The sequence below is a fragment of the Lipotes vexillifer genome, unplaced genomic scaffold (genome assembly GCF_000442215.2).
Source record: "Lipotes vexillifer unplaced genomic scaffold, Lipotes_vexillifer_v1.1 scaffold180, whole genome shotgun sequence".
Taxonomy (NCBI): domain Eukaryota; kingdom Metazoa; phylum Chordata; class Mammalia; order Artiodactyla; family Lipotidae; genus Lipotes; species Lipotes vexillifer.
In genome coordinates, this window is record NW_006796149.1 from 2,651,683 (window position 1) to 2,679,633 (window position 27,951).

The following is a 27,951-nucleotide window of genomic DNA, read 5'->3' on the forward strand; positions in this document are numbered from 1 at the left end:
AAAATGAAAATATTTGACCAATGAAGTTACTCCTCCCTCTATGTTCAGACCTAGTGATATCATGTACAATCATCAATGCAAAACTGTATAAAACATGGATGAAACCTATCCTTTGTCTCAAATCTCCAACCCCTGCTTAATAACATTAAGAAATAATCATCATAATATATCCTAAATGATCATCTTTAGAAGATGAAAAACTAGAACTTCTCCAGTTTCCTGGCCCAACTGAAAGAATTCTGAATGCAAGCCAATATACTCAAAGATACACTGTACCCTACACAGACAGCATAGCAGAGATTTCAAGTAACAATTTTTAATCAATTTCTGAACATTCACTTAGTGCAAGGGCTCAAACAGACCAGAGTTCAAAGTCTGGCTTTGCCATTTAATGGGTTTTGCCATTTAGTGGGTTACTTTTGGCAGTTAGCTTACTTTCTTCATTTAAAAAAACAGAAATGACATCTATCTTATAGGGTGGTTATGAGGATTAAAATAGATAATCTGTGTAACATACCATGCTGCGAGGTGCACAGAGAGCACTCAATAAGGCCATTTATTTAATTAAAGGAGATTTGGTTATCTTAAATGATACATGACCACCATTTAAGATCCACAAGTCCCTGGAAGCTTGGAAAGACAGCCCTCAAACAGAGGTCTATAAACAGAAGGAAACATTATACCAAACCAAGGTGAGGGAAACAAACACCGCAGCAGCAAGACAAAGGCACTCTTAACAATGAACTTCAGGGACTTCTCTAGCAGTCCAGTGGTTAAGACTCCATGCTCCCAGTACAGGGGGCACAGGTTTGATCCCTGATTGGGGAACTAAGTTCACGCATGCCACAAGACGTGGTGAAAAATTAAAACAAACAAACCAAAAAAACCAATGAACTTCATTCAGTGAAGGATAGTCCTCACGTGAAGGAAGATGCTCAGAAGTGAAAGTCTGGTAGCTATGTCAATAGACACTAAAGGCGGATTCTTTATAACTAAAGAACAAACGATACTTAAATGGTTCTCAAAACTGAAAAGACAAGGTATATTCAGTAGAACAAGATGAAGTCATTTTAAGATGGTAAAAACTGGAGGCTTCTATGAAGAAGTCTTTTATTATTTTATTTATTTATTTATTTATTTAATTTATTTATTTTTGGCTGTGTTGGGTCTTTGTTGCTGCGTGCAGGCTTTCTCTAGTTGTGGTGAATGGGGGCTACTCTTTGTTGCAGTGCACGGGCTTCTCATTGCGGCGGCTTCTCTTGTTGCAGAGCATAGGCTCTAGGCGCATGGGCTTTGGTAGCTGTGGTTCACGGGCTCCAGAGCGCAGGCTCAGTGGTTGCGGCGCACGGGCTTAGTTGCTCCACAGCATGTGGGATCTTCCCGGATCAGGGCTCGAACCCACGTCCCCTGCATTGGCAGGCAGATTCTTAACCACTGCGCCACCAGGGAAGCCCAAGGAAGTCTTTTATAATGCATTTTAAAAAAAGATATATTCTATTTACTAACAGACATCTGAATGTCCAAGTAGCTTTGCCTCTAACTCTATGGATTTTAATTGGGAGTCTCTCAAATTTTCAAGGTAACGTATATCCCAGTCTAAGGCAATTGGTAGAACAAAGATGCTTCATTACGAGTACCACTTACCTACTGCTTAACCAGCCCATCTTTGTTAAAAAGACCTCAGTCTCTAATCATTTTCTTTCAAAATATATTTTTTAAATAATGCTATTTAGACATTTAAAAAATAAGCTTATAGATATGTCTATTAAACCAGTCTCCTATCAGAAAGCAAATAAGATAACAAAAGCAAAAAAACACTGTATCATTTGTACTTAATTATATTAGATGTCTAAGGTGTTTTATCTGGAAAATGGCATTTATATACAATATAATAGCAACCTCTGGACTGGACAACTTCTGCTACAAAAGAGGAGAAGAAATATAAACAACTAGAGTTTCACCAAACCAAGTATTATTCATCAGTTTCCTATCATTCATTTAACATACTAATTTAGTACGATACCAATAAACAAAACAGATAAAAATCCCTGCTTTCATGGAGCTTACTTTCTAATGGAAGAAGAAACCTAGTAGGGTATTTTTCAGGAACAAATTCTATTTTGATTGATTTCAGTAAAAGCTTACTAAGATAATATTAAAACTAAATAGTATGGATTTTAACTGACATAAATACATTCTAAATAACAGCACTGTATCTTGAAGGACCTCCACTTAGCCTGCAGCTAAAACTAACTGGTGCCTAACAGTTTTTTGTATGATCACATTTAACCATTACACCAACTTTATGTGGTTATTATTCCCATTTTCCAGAAGAAAACGAGGCTTGGCAGAAGCAGAATTCTTAACCACTAACCAATTAGTCCCATTCATTCATTCAATAACATTTACTGGGGGCCTTCCACTGAATAGGAATGATGGGAGACTCTGAAGATACAGGATGTCTGCCCTCACCTAGCTTACATGTTAGTACAGGAGACCAAAAACAAACAAGTAAACAAACAGATATACAAAACATATGAAGTATCAAGAGGAAAAGAAACACAGGAAAGTTGAAGAGAAAAGGATGGTCAGTGAAGACCTCTCTGAAGAAGTCACATTAAGCCCAGACTGGAAGGATAAAGAAAGAACTAGCTATGAACAAAGGAAGGAAGGATGAACATTCCAGGAAACTGCATTGGCAAAATCTCTGAGCAGAAATAACCTCAGCACTGAACTAAGAACTGAAAGGAGGCTGGTATGGCCAGAACATGGTCTGCAAGTGAGAGAATGCCTTTCTCTTTCACCAACATTTCACCTCACTACTAAAGGCCAAATCACAGAGCGCCTTACAGGCAGGGGGAACCATAATTTACTATCCAAACTGGATCATTTTTGACAGTAAAAGGGAGCTCTATTAATAAGATTATGCTAAGACAATAACCAAGATGGTCAAAAGCAGACTAGGACAGATGGTCATCCTACTTACAGGACTTGGTAAATAGCATGGTTTTTATTATATAATGCAATGAGAACCATTTAAAGGGTTTTAAGCAGGTGAGTGACATGATCTAATATATATGTTAAGAAAATCACTCCTAATATTTTATATGAAAAAAATCTTTTAAGGAACAGACTGAAGGGGGGTAAGAATGGACACAGGAAGCCCAGTTAAAAGGCTGGTGCTGTTTTGAGTATGAGATGCTACTCTGGACTAGGCTGGGAGCAGTAAAGAGGAAACAGAATCAGCAGGTTTGCTGACAGTTCGGCTGGAGAGGTGAGAGGGAGAAATGAAGAACAAATCCTAGTTTTCTGGCTTTGGCAGCTATATGGAAGGCACTACTATTTTGAAAAGGGAAAGACTGACTTTTAAGAATCTCTTTTTTCTCTGGACTCAATAGGGCATTGACTTAGAGACAATGTGTATACTGGACCTTTTTTCAAATCCAGGTCAAAGTCCAAGAGCTCATGGTAGGTTCTGCAGAGTGAGGACCAAATAAAACATTACTTATAGTCTTGCTACTGCCTCTGCAGACCCAAATTTTTTCTCACAAACATCAGAAGAATCAAAGCCCTCAGCTAAGTGCACTAATTCTTAGAACCTTAAGTATATTTTAAATCACATAACCTCTACCCAAATCTAATTCCTCCCAATGTAATATGATAAAATTCATTAGATTTAAAAACACGAGCTATAGCGCCTGGTTCAGGAAATTCAAAACAAAGAAGTGATTGTGAGCTACAGTAACATATTAAAGTGATATATAAAATGTTAACAAACTACTCTGATATATTAAACTTTTTAAAGTATGGCTACTCTATTGGACAGTGCTGATACTGAACATTTCTGTTTCACAGAAAGATCTATTAATGCTATTCTAGAGTCTCTAATATGGAAGACTATTAATGGGAAATCATATATAACTAAACAATAGCTTCTCCCAAGCCACGTGGATACCGGGCTGATTTCCAAAAATACCCACTGGATTATCTAAAGCCTGTTAGATATTTTAAAGCAGTCATATTCTATCATATAACACAGAAGTTAATCCATTTAGAGGAAATCAGATAGCAGGAGCGCTCAGGATTAAAACAATCCACATGCTACATTTATGGGGTACTTTTGGTAGAAGAGTAAATATGAGCCTTAACAGCATAGTGGGAGTGCTGGATTGAAACAAACGAGATGCTTTTGGCTTCACCCACATTATCCTGGTGACAAACCCCTCCTAGTAATGGCTGAGAACCTGTTTAATGCTTGGTTGTTAAGATACCCGCTAATGTTGGGCTCTAGTGAGTTAACATTTGCACATACCAGACAGGATGTTAACATGAGGTTGGCAGATGACCTACTCTCACTCCTACATTAAAGGCTTAGGAGGTTTTGAAGATGTGCAAATCAAGGTGGGTTATGGATGATTCACTCTGTTCAATATCAGCGGGGAAGAGGCCAAGGCCATCAATCAGATCTGAGATAAGGGAAATATTTTGGTCTAATTGTCTATTTTTATAGGGCTTATGCTTTGTTCCAAAAATATGTAGGTAAGAACCATGATATATATATATTTTAAAATTAAATAAACATACTGGTAAAGCTTTTAATTGTTTCACTACCCACTGGAATCAGAACTTCCTTCATTAAAATGAAATTTTAATACGGGGGGAAAAGGACATTGGAAAGGGACAGAATCGTGAAAAGTCTACTGCCTGGTAATATTAAAATGAATACTTCCGGGCTTCCCTGGTGGCACAGTGGTTGAGAGTCCACCTGCCGATGCGGGGGACACGGTTTCGTGCCCCGGTCCGGGAAGATCCCACAGAGCGGCTGGGCCTGTGAGCCATGGCCGCTGAGCCTGCGCGTCTGGAGCCTGTGCTCCGCAACGGGAGAGGCCACAGCAGTGAGAGGCCCGCGTACTAGCGAACTGCAAAAAAAAAAAAAAAAAAAAGAATACTTCCCATTCACTGATGCTCTACAAGGGAAGAAGAAGAAAATGTAACAGCAATTTGAGACCCTACCATATATTGCACAATACCAGGTTCTTTCACATGCTTTATTCCACTGATTCCTCACAACCTGAGAGATGGGTATTTTTATCCCCATTTTACAAATGAGGAAAGCTAGACCTAACAGGTCAAACTTTTTTTTTTTTTTTTTTTGCCCACGCAGCTTGTGGGATCTTAGTTTCCCAACCAGGGATCGAACCTGGGCCCTCAGAAGTGAAAGTGCAGAGTCCTAACCAGTGGACCGCCGGGAAATTCCCCAAACTATTTTCTAAAATTCACATACTTGGTAAGAAATACAATCTACTAAGCCAATGCTTCTCCAAGTGTGGTCTACAAATTGTTATTGGTATGCAAGTTTTGATCAAATCGAACAGTGAAGTTAAACATAGCAATTTTTGCCTCTACAAGTTTACTCATTCACTTGCAGATGCTTAAAATTTCCTTGGAGTGGTCCTATTTGTATTTAACCATGTCTATCAGAAAATATGTCCAATAGATGCAGTTTGCTCGTCCTAGAGATATGTTCTTAAGTTTTCCAGAAAAACAGCAGTTTAGCATTTTCTTCTCCCCCTGCAATTGCTTGTACAATACAGAAGGTTGGGGCATAACAGCAAATGTATATGGAGTTTATTTTGCTAAGTCATTTATATTTATCAAGCTTATCATTAATTTTGGAATTGACAATATGCTTGTCAATAACTCTGGGTGACCAAATATTGCCATATATATATATATATATATATATATATATATATATATATGTGAATTTTAAAAGGGAAATTTCCAATATAGTCAAGAGTTATATCAGGAACTATTCATGGGAAAATAACTTCTCAAAACAAATTAGCAATGTTAAGAAATTTTTAAGAAAAAATTTCCAAAGCTAGAGATTTTTCACACATGAATTAGGCCTCCATGTGTCTATTGGACCAAGTGCAGAGCACAAGGGGATCGTTTGGTGAATGATCCCACCTTTAAGTATAATCCATTTTTCATGTTTATATATCTATTAAAAAAAACACTGAAAATCATACTCTTTGCAGAGACATAAATGGGTGTATATTTTGTAAACCTACCGTTTTTCAGCAATTCACTTTAATATGATGTTAATAATTACCATATAAGTAAACTTCTTGGATGGTAATTCAATTCACTTCCATTTCTTTTTTTATTGTTTCCTCTACTTCAAACCGTTCTTTTGTTAAGTCTTAATATCTTGCCCAAATATAATTAAAATAAAGTAACACTAAAAGCATTTTAACTGCCAATGAGTAATGAAACTTGTGAAAACTTGCAGGTACAAAGGAGTGCATGAGAAAAATGAATATGCATTCAGACAAATAATTGTTTCCCAACAGGTTTGTTCAAGTTCACAATTATAAAAACTGAAAACAGAACTTTAAAAAGTTAGTTGTAAAAATGTCTATTTTAAGTGTCTTTCTAGGAGCTTGTTCAGTTAGAACAGTTTTAAACACTGATCATGACATTCTTTACCCATTGCTGTGCAAAATTCTACTGTAGCAGACATCTTCTGCAAAATGCCCAAGAAGAAATATTATCCTTTTAATAACTCTTTATTATGAAGATAGAAAGTTTAAAGACTTTGTAAATACAGATATAAAGGCTCTATGTTTCAGAAATCGTCTGGGTATACTACATACACATACATGAGATTAATGCATTTTAGAAAATTTCTCTCTTCACATATGTGTGAATTTAAAAATATAATCATGTATTAGAAAGCACATACATGTATAAACATGTTAATTTAAATATATTTAAGTTAATTATGCTGAACATATTGAGGGACAGGGAAAGATGTAAAAGTGCATAGTCTCAGATTTCAAGAAAATATTAGCAGATACTTACAATATGCAAAAGTTTTAACACGTCCACAAACCTGTAAAAAACAGCAATGAGACATGTTTTAAATGAGTCAATGGGGAAACAAATAGTCTTCTGAATTGGAAACTGGATACCTACACTTTCTCTGAGCTCATGATCTCCTTGGCAATATGATGGACTTTACTTTTCATTCCAGTATCTTCACCCTGTGATAAGAGTGCATTAAGAAAACATGAACTCGTAAAAGGATAATGAAGATCAGCTTGGAGCTAGTTAGACGTACATTCACGCTCTGATACTTATAGGTTTCAATTAGAACACATTTCATACTATGTAATGTCTCAGATGGCAAACGTGGAGGTTTAGATGTGGTTATTAAACCACGATACACGATTTGCTGAGAGCAATCGGTAATCCGCACCATTATCAACAGTGGAATGATAGACTGCCCCAGGAGCCCCAGAGCCCTGGTGGGGCATACTGTCAATGGTTCAAAACTGAAGCCACATTCTGCAGCCACTGAAGCCTACAGATATCACATGATGTGAGTTCCTGGGGTGCACACAAGTAATTTAAGATTAGGAAAGATTCAATAGGCATGTATAAGAGCACTTCACTCTAAATCAGGCAACTTAAGTGCCATCTGAAAAGTGCTCTTCACAGTCTATACCACACACATGCCAATAGCCACAGGCACTCTCAACTTACTTAAAATCCCTTTTAGAAATATGCTCTTACAGTCAAGGCAGTTTTATTCTAAAGAGCTGAAAAGAATTTATTTTAATATGTATTGTATGGTGTGAAAATTAAAAGCTCTAGCAGGGACAAAACATGTACACTTCCGAAAAAAAGAGAGGTGATTATGAATGAGGTCTCAATATTTATGCGAGATTATTGTTGTAGTTGTTTTCATTTAAATACTGATAGAGCTGGCTTTGACTCCAGGGCAGTAGAGGAAAGGAGAAGAGTTTCTCTCCATTTCTGTTCTGGCAAAAGATCTGAACCCTACATTTACAGAGTGAAGGGCAAGAGAGTAAACAAGGAACAAGCAGTCATAAAATTTCAGGTATCCACGTAAGGTGAAAATTATGACTGCTGCCATTAGAAGGAAAGTGCACTGATGTTTGTGTTGAAGAAATGTCAGATCTGGTTTTAGAAAGAGGCCTCTACATTCATGCTGGCATTGACAATACCAGGACCCAGTTATTTTGTGCTGCACAGAGTGCAGTTGGACAAGGCAATGTCACAATAAGGGTAAAAAGTGACCACGACAGTCCAGTAGTCAGTCACTAATAAAATGACAGGAAAATAATAATGGTAGTGACTAATTCTTATTTATTTATTTAGGAAGTGAACTCTCAGATTATCTCAAAGTTTTACCCAGTGTTTAAGTCTCTAAAAATAATAATAGTAACAGTGTGAAACAGTCTTCTTTTCTAAACTGAAATCATGGCTAGGATGCTAGCACATCTGCTTACCTGAGCATCAAGGAAAGGACTATCTTCTTTTTTTTTTTTTTTTTTTTTTTCCCACTGTCAGTCTTTCCCCATCCCCACCAGGATAGAACAGTGCTGCGTGTGGTGGCCACGGGGGTGCCCCCGCTCAGACAGCCCGTCAAGGGAACCTGCTGCAGGGAGCCAGGCTGACCGAGAGCCTCTAGCCGTTGCACATTAAGAGTCACCACAGCAAGAACATCAGGCCACGAGTCCCGCAGGCTGCCCCCAGCAAGGATGACCAGGAAAGGGTACTAGAGCCAGGCCCCCCTGCCTGATGCAGACCCCTTAGCAGCCCGATCAAGACTTTCTCAGAACTGCCTTGGCCTGAGGCTGCTCTCCCCCCAGTCCCTCCTCCCCTCTCTCCTAGCACAGGCCACACCTGCAGGGAAGTCAAAGGCTTTTCCTACCACTCCTGCTTCCTCCCTCCCTCCCTCTCTCCCTCTTTCCCCTCACAGGCAATTGCCCCAGCTAAGTCTCCTGCAAGTCCTGCTGCTGGTCTAACCTTCTTGGCATCTATGCCTAGAACACTGTAGGCAGTCAACAACTACTGTGTGAACGAACAAACCTCTAGAAAGAGTGAGGCTGTGGAAAGTACATGAACTTTAAGTTGCAAGGATAGAAGTTTCGGTTTCTGGTCTGCCATACGTTATTTGTAACCTTAGGAAAGTTTCTGAGACCAGAGCCACAGCTTCATCATCTGTAAAATGAAGATAATACCACCTCTGGCAAGGGTTGTCAGGAGGATTAAACAAAATAGTTTACCTAAGTTCCCTAACAAAAGGTCTCATTAACAACTGTGAACTCATTCTGCTCCTACCATTTAATGTAGCTACTTCTAAGAATCCTTTACCTTTCCCCTTCACCAAACTAAATACAGCCCCAAATAATCCTATACACCCACTAGTGAATCCCTTGTTCAACTGAGCCTAACTGATGAATAAACTTTATTTTCATTCTTGACTTGCCTAGGAGAGGCTTAGTGTTTATTTTACTAGATTTTAGAAAGTGAAATCTTATTAGAGATAGGTATCTTAATACTCTGAAACTTAAGCTATTTCCCCAAAGCTTTAAGTAGAACATGCTTTAAAACAAACACACCAATATAAAATCTGAAACTGCAGTTCAGTACCAACTTCTTATGCCTGAGATTTTTAGAGCCCCTTTAAAAATTTTTTTAGGGGGACTTCCCTGGTGGTCCAGTGGTTAAGAATCCACCTTCCAATGCAGGGGACATGGGTTCCATCTCTGGTGGGAACTAAGATCCCACATGGCGCAGGGCAGCTAAGCCCCAGCAACGCAACTAGAAAGCCCACCTCGTGCCTCAACTACAGAGCCCATGTGCTCTGGAGCTTGCACACGGCAACTAGAGAGGAGCCCACGCACTGCAAGGAAAGATCCCACGTGCCACAGCTAAGACCTGACACAGCCAAAAATAAATGAATAAATAAAATTTTTTAGGACTTCCCTGGCAGTCCAGCAGTTAAGACTCCATGCTTCCATTGCAGGGTACACAGGATCCATCCCTGGTCGGGAGCTAAGATCCCACATGCTGTGTGGCCTGGCTCAGCCAAAGAAAAAAAAAATTTTTTTAAGTTTGTAGCCTTCTGGATTATGGTGCTTTCCAAGAAGATACAGCACACAGTGACTTTGTGTAGATTTCAATGTAGCAGTTTTTAGAAAAAGACTTAAGCATGATAATGTATGCACTTGAATATGCATCCTATTGTAAAAAGCCTCCAGGCGGATAAACTAAATTATTAGTGGTAGTCACTCACAGCGGGGCTGCATTAGGAGGTGTGAGGATGAGGGAATCTTTTGTATGCTTCAGTTTTTACAGGATTGGCTATGTAAGTTGCAGGTCTGATGCAAAGTGAAATGTAGGCATCTTGTTCAAAATTATTAAGCATATCAAGATTGTGATAGTAGAGCATTAAACAAAGTGAGGGCCCTGTGTAACTGTACAGGTTGCTGGCTCATGATGCTGCCCCCAAGCCTTTATAATTTTTATTAACCTAATTTTTTATTGAGGTAGAGTTGATTTACAATATTATATTAGCTTCAGGTGTACAACATAGTGATTCAAAATTTTTATAGATTATACTCAATTTAAAGGAATTATAAAATATTGGCTATATCCCCTGTGCTGTGCAATATATCCTTGTAGCTTATTTATTTTGTACATAGTAGTTTGTGCCTCTTAATCCCCTACCCCTATCTTGCCTTACTTCATTATCTGCAAAAAAAATTGTTTTTACCTGCTTCCAGAATTTCAGGGTCAGAACCAATGTATAAAAATAGATGCAATTTAATGAAAGGATGCTCAACATCACTATCATTAGAGAAATGCAAATCAAAACTACAATGAGGTATCACCTCACACCAGTCAGAATGGCCATCATCAAAAAATCTACAAACAATAAATGCTGGAGAGGGTGTGGAGAAAAGGGAACCCTCTTGCACTGTTGGTGGGAATGTAAAATGATACAGCCACTATGGAGAACAGTATGGAGGTTCCTTAAAAAACTAAAAATAGAATTATCATATGACCTAGCCATCCCACTACTGGGCATATACCCTGAGAAAACCATAATTCAGAAAGAGTCATATACCACAATGTTCACTGCAGCACTATTTACAGTTGCCAGGACATGTAAGCCACCTAAGTGCCATCCAACAGATGAATGGATAAAGAAGATGTGGCACATATATACAATGGAATATTACTCAGCCATAAAGAAACGAAATTGAGCTATTTGTAATGAGATGGATAGACCTAGAGTCTGTCATACAGAGTGAAGTAAGTCAGAAAGAGGAAGACAAATACCGTATGCTAACACATATATATGGAATTTAAGAAAAAAAAATGTTATGAAGAACCTAGGGGTAAGACAGGAATAAAGACACAGACCTACTGGAGAACGGACTTGAGGATATGGGGAGGGGGAAGGGTGAGCTGTGATAGGGCGAGAGAGAGACATAGACATATATATACTAACAAACGTAAGGTAGATAGCCAGTGGGAAGCAGCCGCATGGCACAGGATACCGGCTCCATGCTTTGTGACCGCCTGGAGGGGTGGGATAGGGAGAGTGGGAGGGAGGGAGACGAAGAGGGAAGAGATATGGGAACATATGTATAACTGATTCACTTTGTTATAAAGCAGAAACTAACACACCATTGTAAAGCAATTATACCCCAATAAAGATGTTAAAAAAAAATAATTATAGTTTAGCCATAAAACCTGGGCAAGATATTAAAGAAGCCTAATAAATTCACTGATGCTCTCATAAAAGTTTACCAAATGTTTGTCTCCCTATCAAAATGGAAAGAAAATTCTCTAATAAAGATGTCACAGAATATTAAAAAAAAAAAAAAAAAAGGTTCTGAAGAACCTAGGGGAAGGACAGGAATAAAGATGCAGATGTAAAGAACGGACTTGAGGACATGGGGAGGGGAAAGGGTAAGCTGGGACGAAGTGAGAGAGTGGCATGGACATATATACACTACCAAATGTAAAATAGCTAGTGGGAAGCAGCCGCATAGCACAGGGAGATCAGCTCAGTGCTCTGTGTCCACCTAGAGGGGTGGGATAGGGAGGGTGGGAGGGAGATGCAAGAGGGAGGAGATATGGGAACATATGTATATGTATAAGCTGATTCACTTTGTTATAAAGCAGAAACTAACACACCATTGTAAAGCAATTATACTCCAATAAAGATGTTAAGAAAAAGTTATTATTAAAAAGAAATAGATGCAGTTTAACAATGAATGAAGCTCTTCTGAAAATTACAGTTTAATGATTTTTTAAAGTATGTCTGTTTATGTTCTGTATACATTAAAACACTTTTATTAACTCAAAGCATTGGTGACATTTAAATGAGTAAATAGGAAGAGGATTCCTCAATTTACACCATGTTAAAATTTAGGTTTTTTAAATTATAATCATTTCTATTCTCACAAGAAGTCACACAGATATAGATATAAAATATAAGAACTTTATTTTTAGATTTCTTTTTTTAGAGTATCGAAAACCACTGCATCGAACATGGTAGCAGAAGTACTGGAAGTGAAGGAGATGAAACACAAGGAATATATAAAGTGAGAATTGGACCAAGAGCAGAATCCCAAAGAACACCCATTTAAAACAGGGATTTGCCAAGCTTCAAAGTTGATTATTAGCAGAGTTGGGACGAGAACACAGATTTCCCAGTATCTATCCAAGAAATTCTATTACACACTGAATCTCTCTTCATTATCTACTGCTAATCATGGCATGTCCCTACAAACATTCACTGCTAAACATATACCCACGTATATCTCCTCTCTTCTCCCCTCAAGATTTTACAAATCCAAACATTCTGCAATATTTTGTTTAAATCTTTTTATGAAACAAATTATTATATATAACATTAAAGTTCCCCTCCTTCTCCAGGAGTAAACACTAACGTCACAGTGTGCATTTGTTGCTTCCATGTTTTCATATTTTACTACAGAAGCATTTACAGACAATATCAAGAAATCCTAACCCTCCATCAGAATATAAGTATTGTCATCCAAAAAATATTCAAAGTAAGCTATGAAATCAACTACTTACAAAAATAATCTTTTTTTTTTTTTTTTTTTGGCTGTGCTGCGCGTCATGCGGGATCTTAGTTTCTTGACCAGGGATTGAACCTGTGCCCCTGCATTGGAAGCACGCAGTCTTAACCACTCGACCACCAGGGAAGTCCCCAAAAATAATCTTTAAAGAACAATCAGTTATTAATTCAGAGTGAGTAACAGTCTGGTCTAATTAGCCTTGCTACTTGACTTTAGCTCCCAAACTCTATTTTTTAAAGGGACAATTAGATAGATGAATTTGACCCCTATCCCCCATTCATTCCTCTTTTCTAAGACAGGTTGTTGAATGATTGTTACTAACAGGTTGGATAAATTCTGCTCAACTAAACAACTCCATTCACTTACCTTTTAAATGACATGTAGATAACATTCCTCAGGAGGTGGTCCTAAGCACAGTCTTATTTTAAAGACCATGTATCAGTCATGCACTAATAACCATGGCTATGTATGCCATACACGTATACACACACAGAGAACTGTTATTTTGAAAAATATTTTAGCAAATCAATGCTTTCTAACTATTATAATGATTTCTCTATGTCACCTGTAGCTAGGAAGGAAGTTTAAGATTTGTAAAATACTGTATGCCTTTTAAAAATTAGAAAGCCAGAAGGAATGCATTAAAAATTAAAAACAGAAACCTAAACCACCGAAAGAACTGAAGCCTTCGTACTGCACGCTCCATTTTCAAATGATGTGAGGTCCCTTAAAGGTCAAGAGGAGGTTTTATTACTAGCTTTAAATAAATCTAGGCACACTACAGGTGCTGAAACATTTAATAAGTAGAACCACTTAAAATGTGTATCAGCTCTATACAAAATTTTCAAGTAGATGTACTTTATTTTTGGCATCTACCTTTTATATCCTTTCCTCTTTTTATCACTCTCCCCTTGTTAAGACTCCACTCTGAACCTTTTTTTCCCCCCCTCTTCAGGATCTTGCTCTGCCGGGGCCTGGGTTAAAGAGAATTGTGCAGAGTGACTCTATAATAATGTTATCCCTAGGCAGATATTATAGCAGGGGACAACAATACTTTAACTTAGGTGAACTACTATGGTGGGCCGGACATTCCTCATCTGTAAAATTAGAGTGTTGAACTTTCAACCTTAAAATTCTGATATTTAAACATTAAATATCTCAGATCTCAGCTGTTGCATGGCAGCTCAGTGAGACAAAGGGTGACAGTGATTCAGAGGCAGCACTGAGAGTGGTGACTATATAGTATGTGTTTCTTTTCTAGAAGCTGAGATTATAAATTTAGGGGAATAAATGGTAGGTACTGGCATAAAGACAGATGTGTAGATCAATAGGAAAAAAATTGAGAGAAGTAAACCCTTAAATTTATGGTCAATGGATTTTTTTTAACTTCTTTTTTTAATGTATTTATTTATTTATTTGGTTGCCCCGGGTCTTAGTTGCAGCTTGCAGGCTCCTTAGTTGTGGCATGTGAACTCTTAGTTGTGGCATGCATGTGGGATCTAGTTCCCCAACCAGGGATCGAACCTTGGCCCCCTGCATTGGAAGTATGGAGTCTTAACCACTGCGCCACCAAGGAAGTCCGTGGTCAATGGATTTTTGACAAACTTGTCAAGGCAATTCAATGGAAAGATAGTTGGGGTTTTTTTCTTTATTTTCAACAAATGGTTGAACATTGCTGGAACAACTGGATATCCACAAGCAAAAAGATGAATTTATACTATACCTGACACCATATACAAAAATTAACTGAAAATTTATCATAGAGTTAAATGTAAGACCTAAAGTTATAAAGCTTCTAGAAGAAAATCTTTGTGACTTTGGTTTAGGCTAACAGTTTTTAGATACAACACCAAAAGCATGATCCATTAAAAACAATATATTGACAGACTGAACGTCATACGTTAAAATTTTTTATGCTTCAAAAGACACCATAAAGAAAACAAAAACAGGGCTTCCCTGGTGGTGCAGTGGTTGAGAGTCCACCTGCCGATGCAGGGGACACGGGTTCATGCCCCGGTCCGGGAAGATCCCACATGCTGCGGAGCGGCTGGGCCCGTGAGCCATGGCCACTGAGCCTGCACGTCCGGAGCCTGCGCTCCGCAATGGGAGAGGCCACAACAGTGAGAGGCCTGCGTACCGCAAAAATAAAATAAAGTAAAATAAAAAGATATGCCATAGGTGAGAAAAAATACTTGCAAATCATGAATTTTGTATCCAGAATACATAAAAAATTCTTATAATTCAATAAAACTCTGTTAAAAATGGGTAAAGGAGGTGAATAGACATTTCACTAAAAAAGATATAAGAAGAGCCAATAAGTATATAAAAGATGTTTAACATAATTAGTCATCAAGGAAATGCATTAAAACCACAATGAGATATCACTTCATACCCACAGAATGGTATAATCAGAATTCAGAAAATAGCGAGTATTGGTGAGGATATGGAGGAACTGGAACCTCATGGTAGCCCTTACTCACATATTGTAATTTAGAGTTTTAGCTGTCTCCTAATATCACTGAAGGCAGAGTTTATATTTCTTATCCTCCTTGTTATTCTGAGATCATTCCCAAAAGGAAGAATGTACCATTTTTACTCCATCATTTAAAAATCTGACGTTAGTAATTCAATATCCATAATTTGATAGCAAGATTAGTAGTAGAAAACACCTCCACCATCAGCTAATTCACTGCTCTACAGCTGTCTGAAAACATTACTGATCACTAAAACCACCAGGCAGCTCTTAAATTTCAGATTCCTAGGTAACTGTCTTGGAAATTCTGATTTCGTAGTTCTGAAACGGGGCATGAAAGTAGATGTTAGAAGAGGAGATTAAAGATAAATAAGAAATAGCTCCAGCCTTCAAGAAGTGAACAAGGGATCAAACCATATATACAAATAACTATACATAAGGACAACTATGAAATGTGCTGATATCTTGAAGGAGGGAAGGATCATAATCAGGGAGTGGTGTAATCATAATCAGGAAAAGATTCATAAGGAATAAAGCATTTTAGGGGCAGGACAGGAATAAAGAAGCAGACGTACAGAATGGACCTGAGGACATAGGGAGGGGGAAGGGTAAGCTGGGACTAAGTGAGAGAGTGGCATGGCCTTATATACACTACCAAATGTAAAACAGATAGCTAGTGGGAAGCAGCCACCTAGCACAGGGAGATCAGCTCTGTGCCTTGTGTCCACCTAGAGGGGTGGGATAGGGAGGGTGGGAGGAAGATGCAAGAGGCAGGAGATATGGGGATATATGTATATGTACAGCTGATTCACTTTGTTATAAAGCAGAAACTAACACACCACTGTAAAGCACTATACTCCAATAAAGATGTTAAAAAAAAAAAAGAATACAGCATTTGATGGCCTTCAGTCACTCGTTGCTACATACTGTATATACCTACTGACCAAAGCCAGAAACCTGGACTCTACTTTCTTCTCCACACTCTATGATCACAATTAAGTTATCAAGCCCTGTTGATTTGTGCTTCTGAATATTTTATTAACCCTTTCCTCTCCTTCCATATTGCCTCCTTATTTCTTGCCTACATTACTGCAGTAACCTAGGAAGTGGCTTCCTAGCTCTAGATTTAGCCCACTGTAACCCATTCTCTCCACTGTCGCCAGAGTACTAGTTCTAAAATGCAAATTTAATCACATTAGTTCTCAGGTTGAGCTACATTAGCAGCTCCCTATCACCTATGGGCAACAAAGACTGAACTTTGCTATGTTTAGAAGACACTCCACAATGTGTCTAGTTATCTTCACTAGTTTCATTCCTACTCCTCCACACTGTGTATCCAGCCAAATTGCAACCACGTTGCAACTCCAAGTGTGCTCTGCCCTTACATGTCTGTCCTTCTGCTTCAACATCCCTCCTCACCACCTCCCCCTCTCCCCAAGATTTCCGCTTGTCATATTTCAACTCATCCTTTAAGGTGACAGGCACTCAAAGGATTCCTCCTTTATGAAGGCTGCCTTGATATTCTCTCCCTACCATCCCCAAATGACAAGATTATTCCCTCTTTTTTTTTTTTTTTAATTTTTTTTTGGCCGCACCACTCAGCATGCAGGATCTTAGTTCCCCAACCAGGGATTGAAACCGTGCCCCTTGCAGTGGAAGTGCAGAGTCTTTAACTGCTGGACTGCCAGGGAAGTCCCAAGATTATTCTCTTATTAGTGGAGAACTTTTAGGGCTTAACCCAGTGGATTGCATTTATTTGCTGACACGTCTGGATTCTCTCTAGTCTGTGATCTTATTCACCCTTGCCTCCTGTGCAGAGCGCAGCGCCTGGTTCACTATGCACTTAAGATGCCTGAATAAGCAAGTGTACAAGGGTGGCTGCCACCTTCTCAGAATCTAAGACCAGAGCACATTGCTTTTGAATATGTGTTGAGTAACATGAATATGTAAACTGAAACAAACAAAAAGCTCATTATAGCTATTTCATCATGTAAAAGAGTAGGGTGTTGGACTAGACGATTAAGGCCTTTTGCAATTCTAAAATTCTAGGAGTCTGTGTATTCTATTGTCTACTTTACCTTTTAAAGTAGGAAGACTACAGAGCTAAAGAGGGACAGTCACTATCAGAAAATGATTCAGTGGATTACAATCATTTTCAAAATAGAAAGTCAAAGATAACCAAAACAAAATAAAAAGCTCTATATTAACTTCAACTTGTAAGAACAACGATTCTGACCCAAGTCAAACAATGATATAAAACTGCGAGAGAGAGGCTTTATTTGGTATCTTAACTTTCCAATTAATGAAAGTCCTCACTTAAATTACAACGCATTTCAAAGGAGACTGACTGTTAAATAAATGCATCTACCTAAAGTATACAGTCATGGAAGTTGAAACATGGACCACAAATGAAATTACTTTGTCAAGGCCATAAAATAATTCAAACAAATTCCAAAACAGAACCTTTGATCTGAAATCCAGTTTTACGTTCTGATCTCCTGATAACAGCCCAGACCCAGCTTTGTAAATTCTTAACTGTTCTCCTCTTTTCATATTTGTTCACTACAAGTAAAATTCAGTGAAATTTATCCATTACTTTTAAACAGAATTCATACAAGGCCTCTGCTATATTACTCAAGAGTTCTACTAAAAAGCAAAAAACTGAACAACCAGATCCGCCTGAGAAACATCTCCTTATCATTAAATTATCCCCCAAATGAGGTGACACATGATTAACTTCTAAAAAACAATATTCTCTTAGGTTTTCGCCTCTCTTTGTGAGTGTATTTATCAGATGAGCTATTTTACAAAGAAAATTTGGGGGTAAAAAAGGCAGGGAAGTCAATATTTAGGAGGGGTGAACAGTGGTGAATATTCTAACCACAATGAAGCAGAATGAATAGATCTCATTTTTAAACAATCATTTATTAAGCACTGAAAGTAAAGACCAAAAAATATAAAACTAAAAACTTGGAGAAAAAAAAAAATTAGCATGGCTATTCACCCCTACCCCAAACATGTTCCATCAACATCAGTCAGATTCTGGGGACTTCCCTGGTGGTCCAGTGGCTAAGACTCTGTGCTCCCAATGCAGGGGGCCCGGGTTCGATTCCTGGTCAGGGAACTAGATCCTGCATGCCGCAACTAGGAGCCTACATGCCGCAACAAAAGATCCCGCAGGGTGCAACTAAAAGATCCACGCGCCACAACTAAAGTTCCCGCATGCCTCAACTAAAGATCCCGCGTGCTGCAACTAAGACCCGGCACAGCCAAATAAATAAATAAATATTTTAAAACAAACAAACAAAAAAAATCATTCAGATTCTGGGACTTATACCAAGTTATTAGCAGAGACAGATTTTAGTTAAAAACCTCACTTCAGGAGGTTCCAAGGCAAGTTATTTAACCTGTTTTTAAAACTCCTTTTCTTCATGTGAAAAGGAGAAAAACAGTACATATGTTAGATCTATATCCTAGGATGATTTTGAAGATTCAATGTAATAACCTGCACATAGATAAGCACAGACACACAGGTGTGGTGCAGGGGTAATTTTCTTCCTTTAATGGTGGTACTTTTATCTCTCCAGGAATAACTTCTTGAACATCAGCTTGCTTTTCCTTCACAAAGTTAAGACAAGGGCACAGCAGCACATGTTCTTTCTTTTCTCCTCCTACTAAGACTGAGTCTGGCACTTTCATGAGGGAATGTTACTGGCATCTAGACACATATCAGTAATATACCCATTATATTTCCATGGAATATGGTACCTGTTATGGTTTGAATTATGTCGCTCCAAAATAAATGTTCAAGTCTTAACCCCCAGGACCTCAGAATGTGACCTTATTTGGAAACAGGGCTGTTTCAGATGTAATCAGTAAGTTAAAATGAGGTCATTTTGGACTATGGTGGACGCCTAATCTAATCTGATTGTTGTCCTTATAAGAAGAGGAGACACAGACACACACACATGAAGGGAGCACACCATGTGACAATGGAGGCAGAGACTGAAGTGCTGTGGCTATAAGCCAAGGAACTCCAAGGATTGCCGGCAAACTACAAGGAAGAGGAAAGAAAAGATTCTCCCTTACAGGTTTCAGAGAGAGCATGGCCTTGCCGACATGTTGATTTTGGAATTCTGATCTCCAGAACTGTTAAACAACAAATTTCTGTTTTCAAGCCACTCGGTTTGTGGTAGTTTGTGACGACTTCCCTAGGAAACTAATACAACCTACCACAAACACAATTAGAGAAGTATATTATACATGTTTTTTTTTAATTTATTTATTTAATTTACTTATTTTTGCCTGCATTAGGTCTTCATTGTTGTGCAAGGGCTTTCTCTAGTTGCGGCGAGTGGGGGCTACTCTTGGTTGTGGTGTGCAGGCTTCTCGTTGCAGTGGCTTCTCTTACTGCGGAGCACGGGCTCTAGGGTGCACGGGCTCAGTAGTTGTGGCACGCAGGCTCAGTAGTTGTGGCTCGTGGGCTCTAGAGTGCAGGCTCAGTAGTTGTGGCGCACGGGCTTAGTTGCTCTGCGGCATGTGGGATCTTCTGGACCAGGGCTCGAACCCATGTCCCCTGCATTGGCAGGCAGATTCTTAACCACTGCGCCACAAGGGAAGCCCTATACATGTTTAATGTGCATAAACTTTCTTGACTTACGAAGTGTTTTGGCACCTATTATCCTGTTTGAGCCTCAGAACAACATTACTGTCCCATTGTATAAACTGAGAAATTGAAAATCAAAGAAGTTACAAAAGAAGGTCTCTTCCTATGCTTCTACACCAAAGACTTCTTTTAGAAACGGTTATCACCTTCTTTCCTTGAGTTATTAGTTGGCTAAAGTCACATTTGTGGCCCATCCTGGGCTGATGTACATAGGACTACATGATATGCATGACTCTGTACTAATCTTCCACTTAGCACTATCATTTCCCCTTTATCAGGATTTTTAATTTTCTTTAACACCTTTAGTTAGATATAATTTGCATTCCATACAATATATCTTTGCACTTCTAACATGTATAATTCAATGGTTTTTAATATATTCAGGGTTGTGCAACCATCACTGCAATTTAACTTCAGAACATTTAGAAGAGAGATTTTATGCCTATCATGTTAATAAATATTACTTCTGAGTGTCCTGAGAGGCCAAAAAACACAAAAGCAGAAATATTTAAATACCAACAACATACTTGTTTATCTTCCAGCAGGTCAGGCTCCCCTCTACTAGAAGCAGAGCTGACATTGTCTTCATCAGAACTGTTGATGACTTCCTCTTCATCTGAAGGAAGGTCACTAAGAGGAAGGTCCAGATCATTGTGTCCCTCCTGGGATGCTCCAGAACAGCTGCAATAGAGAGCATCTCATTAGTCACCTTTGAGAACAAGGAATGCTACCAAAAGCAAACTGTGTGATGTAAGCAAGGCACATCTAAGGGATTTGGAGGGATAAAAAGTCAGATCAACAAAACTCTCCCTTCCCTTTCCCTATCTCAGTTGTCCAAAACCCAAATTACTTTTGGGTCTAAAATGGATCATCTTGAAAAACATGCATTTTTACAAAAAACTAGTGAATGTAACATAAAAGAAGCAGACTCACAGATACAGAGAACAAACTACTGGTTACTAGTGGCAGGGGGCAGGTACAATATATTGGGTGTAAAATAGACTCAAATGTATTATACAACATGCGGAATATAGCTAAATGTTTTATAGTAACTGTAGATGGAAAGTGACCTTTAAAAATTATATAAATTTTAAAAATTAAAAAAAAACAACATGTATTTCTGTGATAGGAAGGTGGGTAAGGAGCAAGTTTCCCAGCTGCCCCCATCCTATCCCTTAACTCTAGACAATCAGGTCTCTACTAGCACAAACCAAAAAGCCTCACAGGAGGTGAGCTGGGTTACCAACCATGTTCATGTTCCAACATTAGAAGAGGTGCTGCTTGGGCCTCAGTGGTTTGCTTTTGTTTTTTTTTTAAAGCAAGTAACAAATCTACAAGGACTGGGAGGTAATGATGATGATCATAATGTACTACTGTGGACATGTGCCCACCTCTCTGGTTATCACCAGTTGCCTTTCATGTAACCACATCACAAGACACTGGAAGGAATGAGGATGGGCACAAATTCTCCAGCTTACTCCAGACCTGCTAAATCAGAAACCCTAGAGGTGCAGGGTCCCTAAGTGATACAGGCTAAAGTTTGAAAACCAGACCATTTATCAACTGCTTCTCGCCAGCCTGTCATCAACAACATTTCTCAGATCTAACATTTTTTAGATATCTTGAATCTAAAAGCCACTGTTGCAGTCCAATCTGTGGGGGGAAATTCCATAGGAAAGTTCCCAAGAAAGGCAACAGAAATAATTCTTTCTAGCTTTAGTTGTAAAGAGTCAGGAACAAATTGCCTGTAGCAACTGCTTTCCTGTCTGCAGTCCACAAGAATACCTGCAGAGGACTTCCCTGGTGGCACCGTGGTTAATAATCCGCCTGCCAATGCAGGGGACACAGGTTTGAGCCCTGGGCCGGGAAGATCCCACATGCTGCGGAGCAACGAAGCCCATGTGCCACAACTACTGAGCCTGCGTTCTACAGCCAGTGAGCCACAACTACTGAGCCCACGTGCCACAGCTGCTGAAGCCCACGCGCCTAGAGCCCGTGCTCCACAACAAGAGAAGCCATGACAATGATAAGCCCGCGCACTGCAACGAAGAGTAGCCCCCGCTTGCCGAAACTAGAGAAAGCCCATTCTCAGCAACAAAGACCCAATGCAGCCAAAAATAAAGAAAGAAAGAATACCTGCAGAATAGAAGAGTCAGGAAAAGATCCACAGAAAATCGTCAGGGGAAACACTAAAGCAGAATAAAGAGACAGTTGCATTTCACTCTAGCAGGTTCCTTCCTCAGGTCATGGGCAGGTCACTCAACTGCCAAGCTTCCTACAAGTTATGAGAATTTCTACTGGGAATCTTAAAAGCTGAAGATAAATTTTCTTCCAGTTCCTGATTACACATTGTAGGATACAGACTTGCCTCAGAAGCCATTCCTGGAGCCTGACAGTTACACAAACTAGTTGGATGGAGGCAGAATGCCAAAAGGAACACTTCCTTCTGGTAAAGATGGGGTTTCCTATTAAGCAGTCGCTGGGGGCCTCAGGGAATGATATCACAGCCTCAATTAGGTGGGTGCATATCTTATCATAGCTCCCCATGACATGGAGAAGACTCACCCCTGGGGTGGGGTTGGGGGGTGGAGAACAGAAGCTTTCTAGTCAAATCACTGGCAAGATTCGCTTGTCTCTGGGTTCAGGGATCGGGGCCCAACCCAGCTGGGAAATTAGTTGATTTAGATGACTGACAGTAAATGAGAGTTAGGATGTACAGACTGCAGGATCCATCCATATAAATAGAAGAAAATATACCTTCAACCTGTTTTTATCTTAATTCTTTATCTCTTCAACTCTAAAGAGATACTCTGAAACTCAAAACATATACTCTGAAACTCAAAACATATTCAATCTATTAGCAGCTTCAGCATCACCAGGAAGCTTTTTAGAAAAATAAAACCTCAGTCCCTGTCCCACCCCACTGAATCAGAATCTGGTTGTAACAAAACCCCAGTAATTTGATTTTTTGGATCAGCCCATCTGTGAGCTCTTTTGGACTAAACAGTGTAAAAATTTCGAATAATCAGTAATAGGGCTGTGGCACCTGTGAGGAAATGTAGGTTTATTTTGTCTAAAGAGCGCTGAGGGGTGTTTCCTGGATCAACATTCGGAGAGCTATTATTAAGAAGATAGTAACTAGTTAGTTGCCACATCCATTTAGGGATATAAATGTTTACAAAAGTTAACAGTTAAGAACAAGGGGACATATAAATAAATAAATAAGCTTTAAATATTAAAAACATGTATCAAAACATACTGCCATAAAACTTTGGGAGATTTTAGTTCTGAAAATTGCTTACCTACAGAAAACCTTCCCTGACTGCCCCCTCCCTATCACAAATTAGTTTACCTGGCTTTTCTCAATCCTACGTGATCTTACTCAGTGGTATATTTGTTTCTCTCATGAAAATGTAAACTCCCAAGGACAAGGAAATTCTCTTTTTCAGTTAAATCCCCAGCATACTACTTGATATGTAATAGGCACGCAACAAATTTTTACTGAATGAACAAAATGATATTAGAAACCAACGTGTATTATATTTCAGAACTTCCAATAGTATATATGGTAGTGGTGATCACAAAGAAGGGTTTGGGGGGAATACTGGAAAAACTGTATGGTTTAAAGGAGAAGGGACATCTGGACATCATAATCAATGGTGTAGAAGTGGGAATGTTGGTATTCAAAAAACAAAAAAAAAACATTTTGGCTACAAGTGGAATCTCCTGTAAGTAATTAACGGAAAACAAGCTTGTAGAAGACGACAGGTACCAGGCTGTCAAGGAGCATGAACAATAGCTAAGGAGTTTATACTCATCTTGTAGGCCTTCAACGAAGAGACTCAAATCTTCCAGTAGACCTCAAAGATTTTCTTACTATACCTCCAAGCTTGTCACTACCATACTTCTTTCTTGTTAGTGCCAACAGAGATGAGAAGGGCACCTCCTCGGTCAGTCAAGCTTTGTAAGCACAGCACCTTCCACCCCACCCCCCACCAACCAGAGGAAAGGATATCCTTGTTTATTAGCATCAGTGAGATCACCTTGATGATCTCACAGCTTAAGTGGAAGCTAAAGGAGCTCCCCACATACGTGAATGGTAAACAGTAGAAACCAGTTATGATTTCTGAAGCTTAGGAGGGAGGAAAGTGAGTACAGCAAAATGGGGTTTTAAGAGTATTAATCTTTTTTTTTTCTTTTAAGAGTATTAATCTTATAACCCAAAACCAGTGAACTAAGGGTGAAATGGAGGTAGGCACAGTGACAGAAGTGGAGGAAGATCTAGGAGTTAATTTCGATAGTGCAGGCAGCCTGTGCCAGGGTGGCTACATCAGGAATTGAGAGGAAGGGTTGTATGTAAGAAGAAAAATCACCAGAGCTAGGGTAAAAAGGAGGGGGAGAAACTCGAGTCTTCCTTCGAGGTTTCGTGAACAGTCACCAGCAAAATGAGGGTGACATCGATTGAAACAGAAATATGTCAACAAAGGATCTGATTTTAAAGGAAAGATAATGGGGGTCAGCAACAAAATCAGGAAAGACGGTACCTAGTATCCACATACATGTTCACCTCTAAATGATTAAACAGAAAAAAACTGTTGATTAATCTATTTTCCCATATAACCGTGAACTGCTTTCTAAGCTATCTAATAATTTTAGATTCCTGATAATGAAACATGGACTCCTTACCTATGCCGCTCCTCCATTCCTTACGCTTCCTTCCCACTGTCAGAAGATAAATCCTAATACAGTCTTCTTTTAGGGTTAAAGGAACAGGACATAGTGTTTCCTCCACACTTTCCTGCCTAGTTATTACATAATTTGATAAATGAAGTAGAGGACAGTAAGCTGCAACAACAACCAGAAAGAGCCAAAACCGGGCTCTCCTTCCCCAGCCCATCCTTTCCAAGTCAGATTTGCTTCTAACAGGGAGGAAGCCTGGTTTCCAGAAAATACTTCTTTTTTTCCAAGTACACGGGGAGAAAAACAGAGACAAGTAAAGCCAGAAGTAAATTTCTACTCATTAGGCAACTGTTCCTTCAATTCCACATGCCAAGGATCCTTGCATTTGGAATGATGATGATTTACTGCCATCACTTTAAAAAAAAATTACTTATGTTATTTTCTTTTTCAAAAGATTTAATTTAATTTTATTTTATTTTATTTATTTATTTTTTTTTTTGCGGTACGCGGGCCTCTTACTGTTGTGGCCTCTCCCATTGCGGAGCACAGGCTCCGGACACGCAGGCTCAGCAGCCATGGCTCACGGACCCAGCCGCTCCGCGGCATGTGGGATCTTCCTGGACTGGGGCACGAACCCGTGTCCCCTGCATCGGCAGGCGAACTCTCAACCACTGCGCCACCAGGGAAGCCCAAGATTTAATTTTATTTATTTTTGGCTGCATTGGGTCTTCCCTGCTGCGCACGGGCTTTCTCTAGTTGCAGTGACAGGGGGCTACTCTTCGTTGCAGTGCATGGGCCTCTCATTGCGGTGGCTTCTCTTGTTGCAGAGCGCAGGTTCTAGGCGCGCGGGCTTTAGTACTTGCGGCACATGGGCTCAGTAGTTGTGGCATGCAGGCTCAGCTGCTCTGTGGCATGTGGGATATTCCCAGACCAGGGATCAAACCAATGTCCCCCGCACTGCCAGGCCGATTCCCAACCACTGTGCCACCAGGGAAGTCCCAAAAATTACTTATGTTATTTTCTATATATAAACAGCACATCTTACACTGGAAGTACATCAATTTCTATTTCAGGTAAGATGTCACATCAAGGATGATCTCATTTTCAAAAGAAACTGTCTTTTAAAAAATAATTAATCCATTTCCTCGAAGAGTTTTTAGGAACATAAAACTTGCACAGTGCCAAGCCAGGCATAAAAGTTGCCAGGGTTCAACGAAACATCCTTGTGAAACTCTATTAAATTATAGAGTCCAGCAAGGGGAGGAAAGAGGCCAAGGATGGCACAAAAAGGAAAAGGGGAGCGAGGTTAACTGAAGAATGCGTTCAAAGCACTGAAGCCTGTTCTCAGTTGTTGACAAATCCAGTTATCTTTTTCCTCTCTTGCCTGTGATTTTATTCTGGGCCCCATAAACAAAGAATACTCCATTTAATTCCTCCCAAACGTGAAGAAAGAAGTTCATTCCAGTATTCTCACCTTCAAAGTTTCTTTCTCATTTCCAAGTCACAACATATAAATCTAAACTTCTGGCATCTCTCTCCACCTCTTCTTTCTACTCCTGGACCAAACTGAACAGAACCTGCTAGTCCTCAGGATGTCAAAATTCTTTTGCAAATGCCGTCTCATTATGACTTGGTGATTACGTGTTTCCTTTGGCTGCTTTCATATTTATCACAGAATGAGTGGGAAAAACTACCAAGGAAAACTTGAAGGATGAACAACACTCCATGGAAAAATTAGCAAAAAAATTTAAAAATAAGTTCTGTATTATAATATGCCAAGTATATAAAATGGGTTTACAATTTTCACTGGAAAATTGTTTCTATTTAGTTTCCCCAGAAAACTTTTTACTCTTTTACTTCAATTCCCTTATGGAACTGCAGATTCCAGTGTCAGGTTGAAAACCATGCATCAAATCAACAAAAAACAATTTAAAAACCATTCCTCTTCTTATTTTCAGGTCCTCTTCTCAATTAGGCAGTACATGTGGAATTTCCTCTACCCCCTACTCACATGATTTTCCTAGGAACTACCCCTAAAATAAGCAAGTTTTCTCTCTACTTCTTTCAGGAAACACGGCACAACTTGGGAATCAGCCCTACACAGGCATTTTCATCCTCTAATAAAGCAAGACTCATATATTCATGTCATGTTTTTACGTTTTCCAAACGCAGCATCTTGCATAATTATTACTATTAATTTTTAATTTATTTATTTTATTCTTGGCTGCGTTGGGTCTTCGTTGCTGCACGTGGGCTTTCTCTAGTTGTGGCGAGCGGTGGCTTCTCTTGTTGTGGAACACGGGCTCTAGGCGCACGGGCTTCAGTAGTTGTGGTACACGGGCTCAGTAGTTGTGGCTCACGGGCTCTAGAGTGCAGACTCAGTTGTGGTGCAAGGCTTAGCTGTTCCGCGGCACGTGGGATCTCCCCGGACCAGGGCTCGAACCCGTGTCCCCTGCATTGGCAGGGGGATTCTTAACCACTGCGCCACCAGGGAAGCCCGCATAATTATTTTAAGTCCATGCAGAGCCAGGGTGACAGAACATAAAAGCCAAGAAATAACACAGAGTCTGAAACAAACTTAACTGACTTCAACAAAAATCAGGTTTATCAAGTGTGACCCTCTGTTCTGAGAGGTAAACCAAATCATCTGATAGGTCTTCTCCATTACTAGCTGCTTTGACTAAAAATAAACACTGATGCTTCCATAATATGTAAGACTATAGATGGCTGATGTTATGACAGCTGAAAAGCAGAAATCCCCACCCCCCCTTCCTCTCCACCCCCTCACCCCAGTATCTTAGAGTGCCTAAAGTTTAGGGCAAACTTTAATTTAAAAAATGAATGATTTTATTATCTTGATTTCAGTAAAAAAAATATATAATTTAACATATATTAACTTTTTGGAATTAAACATTTTGATTAATAACCACAGAATAGGGACTTCCCTGGCTGTCCAGTGGTTAAGACTTCACCTTCCAATGCAGGGTGTACAGGCTCAATCCCTGGTCAGGGAGCTAAGATCCCACATGCCCCACAGCCAAAAAATCAAAACATAAAACAGAAGCAATATTGTAACAAATTCAAAGACTTTAAAAAAAATGGTCCACACTAAAATAAAAAAAAATAAAATAAAAAAAAAAACGACACACAATACAAATAAATAAAATCACTAAAATAAGGGATAGCCCAGC

General features: G+C 39.2%; 1 protein-coding gene and 1 non-coding gene across 2 annotated transcripts in view; one reads left to right on the forward strand and one right to left on the reverse strand.

Annotated features, from left to right (window-relative positions):
- Positions 1-27,951, reverse strand: part of FGD6 (FYVE, RhoGEF and PH domain containing 6) — a 110,496-nt gene that overhangs the window by 50,012 nt on the left and 32,533 nt on the right. Inside the window, exons 3-5 of the mRNA XM_007468213.1 lie at positions 20,608-20,761; positions 6,985-7,052; positions 6,871-6,901 (exon numbers count right to left, since the gene is read on the reverse strand). Coding sequence (XP_007468275.1) covers positions 6,871-6,901; positions 6,985-7,052; positions 20,608-20,761 — 253 coding nt within the window. The remainder of the gene's footprint in view (positions 1-6,870; positions 6,902-6,984; positions 7,053-20,607; positions 20,762-27,951) is intronic.
- On the forward strand, positions 18,466-18,538 carry TRNAG-CCC (transfer RNA glycine (anticodon CCC)). The gene has a single exon. It is a non-coding gene; the product is annotated as a tRNA-Gly (tRNA).